Source organism: Micropterus dolomieu, linkage group LG07 (assembly GCF_021292245.1).
Source record: "Micropterus dolomieu isolate WLL.071019.BEF.003 ecotype Adirondacks linkage group LG07, ASM2129224v1, whole genome shotgun sequence".
Taxonomy (NCBI): domain Eukaryota; kingdom Metazoa; phylum Chordata; class Actinopteri; order Centrarchiformes; family Centrarchidae; genus Micropterus; species Micropterus dolomieu.
The window spans coordinates 23,952,044-23,962,709 of record NC_060156.1 but is presented as its reverse complement, the minus strand read 5'-3'; the positions used below and the strand labels follow the sequence as shown (position 1 = coordinate 23,962,709).

Below are 10,666 nucleotides of genomic sequence, written 5' to 3'. Positions count from 1 at the left end.
CGCGCGTCACAGGGCAGCAGATAGTTCCAAACACTGGATAGTTCCAGCACTGAGTCCTGTTCATTTCAGTGTTTCTGGAGTACGCTGCCTGGTAAGTTGATGAAATTACTGCATTTGTTGACATTTTAACTCATTAGCTGTCCTCTCATGAATCTAGTCAATAGTGGTATTTTATGTCGCCAGCTTTAGCCAAGGTTTAACAGAAGATATTAACTGTTAGATTATATAATTGCAGCTAGCTAACGTTAACGTGAGTAACGTTAACACTTAACCAGCTAACATTACCATACCAAGATGTCAGTTTGCCAATATTTACCTCAAATGTAAAGTTATTAGTTAGTTAGCATACATCGTTTATCTTTGGTTATTAGATTTGTTGTAACTCAGTATAGCAGCACTTAGTTGCCACAATAGTAGTAACGTTACACGTGATTACGATGAACGGTTATCTCTTAACTTGGCTAGCTTGTATCTAGCGAGGTTGTTCCTTGGTTAATTCAGTCATTCCATTTTTATGATGTGTAGCATTTCCATATTGACAAAAGTTTAAAGTTTTCGCTCAAGCGGGTGACCACTTGGGCTTTAATTTTCTACAAAAAACACAACAGGCCAGCAAAAGGGACAGGCGTCTAACTGGGACTAGGCTTTTCAGTGAAGATAACATTCTGTCTAGAAATTTTAAAAAATAATGGATAAAAGGATCCTGTAAAGTAAAAAAGTCTTCTATTTTTTCTTGTGACTAAACATTAAAAAAGAGGTGGTATTATGCTTTTAGGCTTTCCTCCTCTCCTTTATTGAGTTATATATCTTTTTTGTGCATGTAACAGGTTTGCAAAGTGAAAAGTCCAGAGTCCAAAGTCCAGCCCAAAGGGAGTTCCCATCTCCCACAGAAAGCACTGCTCTGAACCGCTTGAAAACAGCTCGTTTGTAGTCCAGCCTATACTTCCTTTACTTGTGATGTCATAATGACGCGTCATAAAGCTTGACCAAGCAGCCGTTCTCATCCTGTCTTTCCTGTTGTGATAAGTCCATTTTGGGCTTTTTATTTTGAAAATTGGAAATTAAACTGTTGTGTGTGTGCATGTGCACAAATGCCTGCCGAGGCACATTCATGTGTTTCTCCTATGCTGTATGATTTAAAGGTACACGATTTAAGAGCTGGGATATCATACTGTAAGTAAATGCACTTAGTAACATAAGTATTAATGGGGTTTAAAAGTAGGTCTCACATTGTATGAACAGTGTGGAATATTTTAAGGTCTGAATGTAGTTTAAAACTAAAAGTATGAATAAAGAAGAATTGATGCTTCCAGCATTCACACCAATTAATTGTTATGTCTTTGGCTATTTATCCCCAACAAAAATAGATCCCACATTAGAACAGAAACTGTATTTGTAGAATATTTACTTTTGAGAAATGAATCACTCTTTCCTTGGGAGAACATTTTATTTAATTATTTATTAAAAACATTACTGTGTATCATTAATCTGAAAACTGTGATCCTTTTTAGTAGAAAAGTGAAAGGTTTGGCATTTATAGGTGCATTTCAAGGTTGCAGGTTTTTTTGGTGAAGGTGTTTTACAAACATACATGAGCACTTATTACTAAAGCTTTGCATAACAGCTTACATAAAAGCATTTACAAATATATGATCTTGAAAAAAGTTATACATCAGAGTTATGCAATTTTTTCACAGATCCATTGCAGAGAAGTTTGACATGACAGGTCGTTCCAATGAGTGTGATCAGCATTGATTTGTACACAGTCCTCTTCACCCCATATTGGGTCCCCATCACCATTATCAGGCTGATTTATCGCCCAGTACCTAGCAGGTCAGTAAACAAGTGAATCATGACACTGTTCTTTTACTTATTGAACACAGAAAAAACACTGTAGAAGTAAAAAGACAGTAACAGCAGACAAGCAGACAGAGCACGCAGAATCTACATACTCAGTATACACATACTGTTTTAACTGTATGTGTATAGGCTATTTGTTATAAATGTGTGCTCCTAAAAAACTATTAAACATTGTGTGCCAGTCACATACATAAAATGTTACAAATTTGTTACATATGGTAGATACCGTGAGTGGGGATACGTGGTAATGTGATTTTTGTCCCAGTAATCTCAATTTTGGGGGCCTAAACATGCTTGGAAACTCACCAAACTTTGCACATAATACATAAAACATATTTTATTTTATGGGTTTCTTGCATGGACGTGGCAAAATGGCTCCCTAGCGCCCACTACAGAGCAGCCACCTATGTGTCCAGATGTACAAAAAAGCCTCTTGGACACCGAACCAACACCCAACAGGAGTTCAGCCATTTTGGATTTAATGCGCATTTCTGGGGATTTACACACTTTGTACTTTAACAAACTCCATCCATCCATCGTCAACCGCTTATCCTGCGCACAGGGTCGCGGGGGGCTCGAGCCAATCCCAGCTGACATCGGGCGAAAGGCGGGGTACACCCTGAACAAGTCGCCAGTCCAACTTTAACAAACTCCTACTATGGAATTGGTCCGATCGACTTGAAATTTTCGCTTGATGATTAATTGTTGTACAAACGGTTATTACAAGTCGACCGGCTTGCCCGTGGCGTATCGTCAAAAAACGAGGATTTGCCATCAAACAGGAAGTTGTTATAACTTCAGTATACATGCTCACATCTACAGCAAATATAATTGTATAATAAGAGTCCTGCCCTGAACACATCCATATGCCAATATTCACTCGAGCACGTTGGACATATCAACTTCAAAACTGTCACAGAATACCCTTAACACATTGATGAGGCCATGTTGTAAAATTTTCAGTTGTAAAATTTTTGCTCTGTAGCTCCACAAAGGGGACCAAGAAGTGACGTTTAACACCTCTGTGCAGCGTCCGAAGTGAAGTGTGGCAAATTCACAGCTGCACCGGCAGTGCTCCAGAATGTGCATTGCGGCCGCCTCACACTTTGACGTGCTACACTTGCGAGGGCCTACACAACGCTGCTTAGATAGATTATAGTATAGTTTTTGTTCTGACCTGTTGGATTTAACCTTGTTTTGTCAACCTGTTTAGATCACTTTGCCTTGTTTAGACTATTTGGCTTATCAGGATTCTGCCACTGTTGTAGTAGGTGCATGTTTTGTTGAATAAATTATCAGAACACATCCTGCCCGTACTAGTGTTTTGTATTTGGGCCCAATTCCTCTGCGTAATCTGCATAATCTTAAAAATTACTTTCGTCAGGTGGCTAGAAACACAAATCCAGATGAAAGTAAATGTTGCTCTGTATCTCCTGGATGTGTAAATATGAAATTAATCACATTTGCCATAAAATGTTTGAAAGGTGATAATATATCAGGACTTTAAGTTTAGTCACTTTTTGTGGAGTTCTTCTGCCCTCACATGGTCTCAACTGGCCTGTGTCCAGCAAGTTTGGTAACTAGCTTCACCCACTGAATTCTAAGTCAACCAATGAGGTCAGTCATTCATGCACAGCATTTATACTTAAATTAAATTCGAAAGAAATATGTTGTAGTAATATGAAATGTAATATGAAAGGTTGTTTATCAGAATCAGAAAATGCTTTATTTTACAACACTGTACCATAATGGTAAAGAATTGAAAAAGAGAGTTATTATTTAAAGTTTGAATAAAATTTCTTAAAATACTCAATGAAAATGTTCAGTGGCTTTACCAGTTTAAAATACAATCATTTTAAATTTATAAATATAAAAAATAAACTCTTTATATAGGTTTGTTTGTCTAAATGTTACCCTCAGGCAATATTGTACCATTGTGGAACCGCCTATAGGAATGAATGCAAAAATAGAGTACACTTATTTCAACAAAGTTTACAATAACAATCTTTAAATCTAAACATCAAAAACATGCTCAAAATCAAGACAGAGCTTCCTTCTATCAATTAATCACTTGTGTTAGATTTAAATGTGTCTCTTCAGTTTTGTGGTGCCATTTCAGGTATGTGTTGCCTTGCAGCCATCTTTGGCTCAATACTTATGGAAGTTGACAAAACATAGAAAGTCAACAAAATGCATCACATTATCAACAAGTGAAAACAAGCTATTAGGTAAATAGGTTTTCTCCCTATCTTATACTCATACCCGTCATTGCACTTTTATCCACACTGCTCTTCTTCACTCTTTTCCTCATTTGCGTTCTTAGACTCATCCTCACAATCACTCTTACTTTTCTTTCCAGCACCTCACTGTTTTCCTCACTACTAAATCCTTATTCATCCTCACTACCATCAACTGGAAGTGCCCTTGTCTTTAATAAACCATAGAAAACCTTTGTGTTCATCCTCTAAATGGAAGAACAATGTAACCCTATATAAGCATGTGCTCTGCAGGCAGGATAACAAAGTGTAAGATTAAAATATCCGGTGTAATACATAGTGTAATTTTTTTATTACAGTGTTATTACAACAAACATTATCAAATGTATAATTAATGAATTAATTAATGTAAAATGAGAGAAAATTATGTTAACTGCTTTTGATCAGTATATAAACCTAATGCACAACACCAAAAAATGGCATGGCAGGATTCCATAATTGTATGATGATTTGCATTTTAACTATTTTCCATTATATAATTATCAAATGAATTACATTAAACAACTAACAATGAAACTTTACTTACCTATTATTGTGAATATAATTTTTCTGGGTCAAAAAATGGCTTTGAGGGCACTTAAGTGCAGAGAGTAAATGGAGCTGAGCCATGTGTCAAAAGCAGCAGTAAAAGGATTCCTAATGGGCGCCAGAGAATCATGTGACAAATTTTAACACTGCTATTGGTTTCCTTAAGGCCCTGCAACTCTTTTAAAGTACTCCATCATATTTTGGGATGTTTGATGGAGGTGTACTAGGGCAAAAAGGGTATGTTGCCCAGAGGCAACACCGTGGGATATATATATATATATACACATACACATATTTATATGTATATATATTCTGATAAACAACTATGTATGTATGTATAATGTCTGTATTCAACCAAAGCAAAGTCTTACCTCAGAGTAAATGGAGTTCCATCTATCCATTTCCAGACACCCTCCTGATCTCTGTCGTTCAACCCAATCCAAGTGGTTTTCTTGGAAAACTCTAAGACAAACTTCTGTTCAACGTAAAGAAATCCACATTATATTTGAGTTTTAAAAACAATATAAATGCAGTTTGTAAGTATTTATCTAAACTTATCTAGAAAAAAGTAAATAATAATTTAAAATGTAAAATCGTTATTGTAACCTAGTCGTCAAATATTGTTGTGTATGTTCAGATATGTATTGATTAAATACATACACAGTATACAATGGTTTTATAAGTTGTTCTAAAACAAAGAAAAGGTAATGGTAACTAACACAGTTACAAAACACACACACACACACACACACACACACACACACACACACACACACACACACACACACACACACAGTACCTGCTCTTCAGGGGTGTTTATCACCAACAGATCTGCTCCTTTGCCTTTACAGTCCTCTCTGCCTTTATCCCAAGAACCAGACTTATCAGAGAGGAAATAACAGTTATGACTGAACATCTTCCATCCTGCAGGACAGGTTTTCTCTGTAAGATACATCAAGAGGCATTATAGATCAACATTACACTCATGTCTATATAATTGTAAAGTTAGTTCTATAGAACAACTAACATTAGGTTGGTGTAACTTTGTTGAAACGTTTGACTCCAAATTCTTATTTTTCAGCATTTTTTAATCTGATTGACTGATTACGATTGTAATTATACACAGAACATAACAAAAGTTCAAAAAGACAAAAGATTTAGCACCATATAGGTTGTCTCATTTACGAGTTTTATCTTATGTGGTGTGAAGCCAAGACAGCAAGACAGAATAATTAGCAGTGTGGTCAGCAGTTTGGCATTCAGTATAAAACTGTAGAATTTGTCATCTTCGAAAAGAGAAAGATTTTTTGTCACAATGTAGTGACACGCAAAGAGGACACCATTTTGCCAGTGGTCTATAATCATGTATTGATAAATACATCGCACATTTATGTTTGGCTGAATCATACTGTAGATATCTTCAAAAAGCAGAGTGACTAAATCATTGAATTTCTGAGTAAATGTTAAAAGATACACAGCAAGTAAATCTAAATACCACATGCACACGGTTTGGACTAACTCTGAAGCTTTTCCAACTATTCAGTCCTTTTAATGAGGCTGGCATTCAGCAGGTCTCTCTCTTTAGTCAGGGAAGAAAGCTTGTTATCTCTGGCCTGGAGAAGCTCAGTCAGGTTCACTTTGATAGAGGAGAGTTCTGCAGCTGAACGCTGTGCTGAATCATGGTCTGAAATAATCAAGAGACATTTCTCTGAAACACAAGATACCTTCTGCATTTATGTCAGACAGAAACAGTTATTGTATTTCAGGATATTACATATTATTTGCCCCAAGATTATGGAATATGATTATACTTTACCAACCAATGAAATATTGCCACTCAAAGAATGCAGTGAAACTCTATGGTAGACTTTAGTGAGTGGAACATATTTAACATGAATTTAAATGGGCCATCACTAACATAAATCAGCTGGGGACATTTCCGCACTACTTTTTGAAAAGGCTGATTTTGTCCCCATCACTTTTTGAAAGCATTTCTTAGAATAGTTCTCAAAAAACTTGCAACAGACATATAACTTCAACAGTTATATTTTTATATATTGAATTGTCACCTGCCACCTAAATTTTGTGTTTCCCTTTATATAAATAAAACATTTCCACCAGAAATCAGTGCAGAAAATGTCTCCAGAATGCAAGAAAATAAGTAGGCCTTATGGAATGCTCACAAATTTCAGGGGGAGCCCCCCATTCCCCCTTTCATATATTTCAGTATTTAATATTTCTTTCAAAAAGTCTGGTAGTTGTGAACCCAGTACTTTGCCTTGTCTTGTGAGCTAATCAGCGTGTCATCACACCCCTAATCTGAGCCCTTATGTCCCCCACCACTTTTCAACACAAAGTGACACCCGCCTGTCAGCAGTAGAGTAAGTAAGTTGCAAGTAAGTTGATGGATAAATGCTGAAATGATTCAAATATGTCACCATTGTTTTGTTGTTCAAAATACTGAAAACAAGACAATAAACCAAACAAATAGATCAGAAAAAATCCTGGACGAAAAGTGAAAAAGTGACACAACTATTCAAAGTAGAATACTGCTCCTATAATCATAAGTTCAGCGTAACATTAACTTCTAAATGTTAACCAGACTCACGGTGGACACCGAGGCCAATGAGCCCAGTAGAAAACACTTAGCAACCCCAGGCGAACTGATCTGTATGTAACAGATCATTTAAGATGTTCTCTGAATCATGTTCTATACATGACACTGTAGTGGATCCTGACCTTCATGTTAAGAGACAGCTGTGCAGAACCCACACAGGCAAGCACTCACTCTGTTTGGACAAACTCTGAAGCTTGTCCAACTCTTCAGTAATTTCACTGAGGCTGGCATTCAGTCGGTCTCTCTCTTCAGTCACAGAAGACATCTCGTTATTAATGCTCTGGAGACGCTCCGTCAGGTTGGCTTTCACAGTGGAGAGTTCTGCAGATGAATCACGTACTGATTCACGGTCTGGAATAAATCAAGATACATGTTTCTTAAACAGAAAATGCTTATTCTGGCTTAAGTTTCTATGCTTAAGTAAGCATTTTGCTACTCTAGCTGCTTCATGGGTGGGAAAAGTAATTTTCATAACAAATATATTTACAAAACAAGCACTTCATGAGGTCAATGATCAATTTTATTATGTGGTGCTTTTCAAAATCAGATGTAAAAAGTGCTTAAATGCAAACAAGTAAAGAAAAAATTACAAACACGTTCATCTTTCAGAGCAGAATAACGCTCTTGAAAATCACAAGTTCAAACTAACGTTAATGTATAAAAAAACAGACTCACAGTGAACACCGAGGCCAATGAGCCCAGCCATCAGGAAAACACACAGCAGCCCCAGACAGAGAACAACAGCTCCATGAAATCTCCTTTCTGAGCACCTGGGACCTGAACACAGAATACAGTCAAGGATACAATAATAATAATAATAATAATGACAGATAATAATACACTTTTCTGCAGAGCTCAGTCAGTCAGCCTCATTATAGTCAGCCTTATTCTTACTTGTCTGAGTTTGTGATGGTTTGGAGTCAAGACATTTGTCATATCCAACATTTACATAGATTTCCTCCATCGCTCATAAGAATGCTAAATACTTTGCGAAGAATCGACTTCACAGCACAAGTTACTCAACATGTAAATGGAGAAACTCTTGTTGGTTTCAGTTGTTTTAAACTTTAGCTTATCAGGAAGTCACACATCATAGATGGGGAATATAGTTTATGTGACACACGCCTGTCACCACACTTGAAACATGAAAGATTAGAAACTACATTTACTTAAGACGTTGCTGAGGAGAGGGATGTCTGGATTACAGTGCTTAATCTGCTGTAGAAAATGTATGGTTAGCACAAATGCACAACATGACTTTAAACATGAATCTGTATTCTTCACAGTTTGAGACGACTCGCTAAATATATCTAAAGAGCCCCCTTTGTTGCCCAGACTTCCTCCAACCACCGGCGGATCAATGAATTTAAGGTTTCTCAGCCTGGTCTGTCTCTTCAGACAGCCCGAATACCTTTTTACAGTGTGACAGATGGATCCAGGTGGCTCGTTCAGCGATCTTTAGTGCTGTGGCAGTGGTGAGTAGGACATGGAACGGGCCTTCCCACCTTGGACTGGACGAGGTCTTTCTTTTTATGGCTTTGATCAGCGCCCAGTCCCCTGCTGTACCGCTGGATCTTCAGGTGTCAGAGTGGTTCCTGGAACAGAATTAACGGAAGAGATCTCTCTCCTTGTTAACATTTGTGCCATATAATCTGCCAGTGTCTGTTCTCTTTCTTCATCAGCTCTAAGAAATGGTTTAAGCTGTGGAATATTGTATGGTCTGCCATACATCATCTCAAAAGGAATCAGTCCTGCTGATGTAGGTGTGGTGAGGTGCATGTTCAATACTACTAGGGGGAGACAAAACAACCAGTTCTTGACTTTAACCTTCTTTGGATAACCAACTTTCCTGTCTCTACTACAGTCTTCTACAGTTTTGATTTTATCGTTCCATTATGTCTTTCCACTAGTCCTGCGGACTGTGGGTGGTATGCACAGTGGTTTTCTAGTTTGATCATAAGTGTTTGTGCCATAAATGTCATTATTTACAAAATGTGGGCCATTGTCAATATATAGTTTCTCTGGGATGCCATACCATGGGATTATTTCTTTTACTATTGCTTTAGCTACTGTTAAAGCATCAGTGTGTGCACATGGAAATACTTCAACCCACTTTGTAAACATATCCATAATTACTAAACAATATTTCTTTCCTTCACATAGAACCTTTTTTGCTGTAAATACTTTGCTACCATCCCTCCTGTTGAGACATGGCATGGCCCATGGCTCAGTAATGCAGCATATTTAAATAAGCTGTTGGGAAGGATAGGTTTCCCTTCTGTTCAGGTATATAATCCTGTGTCTGCGTTTAATGTGGCTCCTTTGTTTTTCCATTTTGCTTTCTCTGTATGTGTTGCGTTGTTCTGCATGTCTTTTGATACTTGATCTATATTAAGATCATGTGTGTTAGAGAGCAGCACTTCAACTGTAGCGAGTGTGGCCTTCTTAGCTTCCTCATCTGCTTTGTGGTTTCCTGGTGAATTAGGATCTGTGTTTTTTGTGTATGCTGCACATTTACAAATCGCATCCTCGTTTTATAGCTGTATTGCTGCCTATAAGTTCAGTATGAGGTCTTTATAATTTATTGGTTTCCCAGTGGAGGTAACTATGCCTCTATTTTTCTACTGTTGTGCAAACACATGTAACAGTTGAAAATGCATATTGGCTATCCGTGTAGATGTTAGCTATTTTGTTCTCAGCTAATTTGCATGCTTCAGTTAGAGCTACTAATTCAGCTGCTTGTGCAGAATAATGTTTTGGTAATGGCTTAGCCATTAGTACTTTGTCAAGAGTTACTGTGGTGTCCGAACAATAATGCTGCGATGATGTGTTGAGAAGAAATCCGCTTGACACTGTTCTTGATTATAAAAGTTTATTACATCAAAGAATTCAGCATCAATTACAAGCTCGTATCACACCTTACCAGGGTGACATCCTCCTGCTCTAAGAGCCTATGATAGTCTCTAAGCCTTGGCATAGTCAATGTGTATTTTCCCCTAGTTCAGGAGATTCCTGAGACTATGATGGGTAAGAATTGTCACTGGGTAACCCCTCGTAACAGATGATGCTTTGTCATACATTAAATAAACTCCCACCATTGCTCTGTAGCACAGTGGTAGCCCTAATTCCACTTCTGAATATGCAGTCGAATAATAGGAAATAGGTTGAGGATTCGACCCTGTACCTGTCGGCTGACAAAGGACTGCACATGCATATTTACCTCCAGTGGAATTAGACACATACAACAAGAAATTCTTAGAGTAGTCTGGTAGTGTGAGCGCTGGTGCCTCCTGTAACCTCTGTTTGATTGTTTCAAATGCCACAAGGCCTTCCTGTGTCCAGGTCAGATTGCTGTGAAGTTGAGCGTTCCCAGTATCCTTAACCA

The 10,666-nt window shown here is 37.6% G+C and overlaps 1 protein-coding gene and 1 long non-coding RNA gene across 2 annotated transcripts in view; one reads left to right on the top strand and one right to left on the bottom strand.

Annotated features, from left to right (window-relative positions):
* The window catches only part of LOC123974356 (gamma-crystallin M3-like), an 18,589-nt gene that overhangs the window by 203 nt on the left and 7,720 nt on the right, over window positions 1–10,666 (top strand). The window contains exon 2 of the mRNA XM_046054986.1: window positions 1,698–1,833. Coding sequence (XP_045910942.1) covers window positions 1,736–1,833 — 98 coding nt within the window. The 5' untranslated portion in view covers window positions 1,698–1,735. The remainder of the gene's footprint in view (window positions 1–1,697; window positions 1,834–10,666) is intronic.
* Window positions 1,584–10,666, bottom strand: part of LOC123974357 — a 13,099-nt gene continuing 4,016 nt past the window's right edge. The window contains exons 2-8 of the long non-coding RNA XR_006825831.1: window positions 8,693–8,876; window positions 7,957–8,058; window positions 7,453–7,632; window positions 6,184–6,348; window positions 5,464–5,606; window positions 5,036–5,139; window positions 1,584–1,826 (exon numbers count right to left, since the gene is read on the bottom strand). This is a non-coding gene — a long non-coding RNA (uncharacterized LOC123974357). The remainder of the gene's footprint in view (window positions 1,827–5,035; window positions 5,140–5,463; window positions 5,607–6,183; window positions 6,349–7,452; window positions 7,633–7,956; window positions 8,059–8,692; window positions 8,877–10,666) is intronic.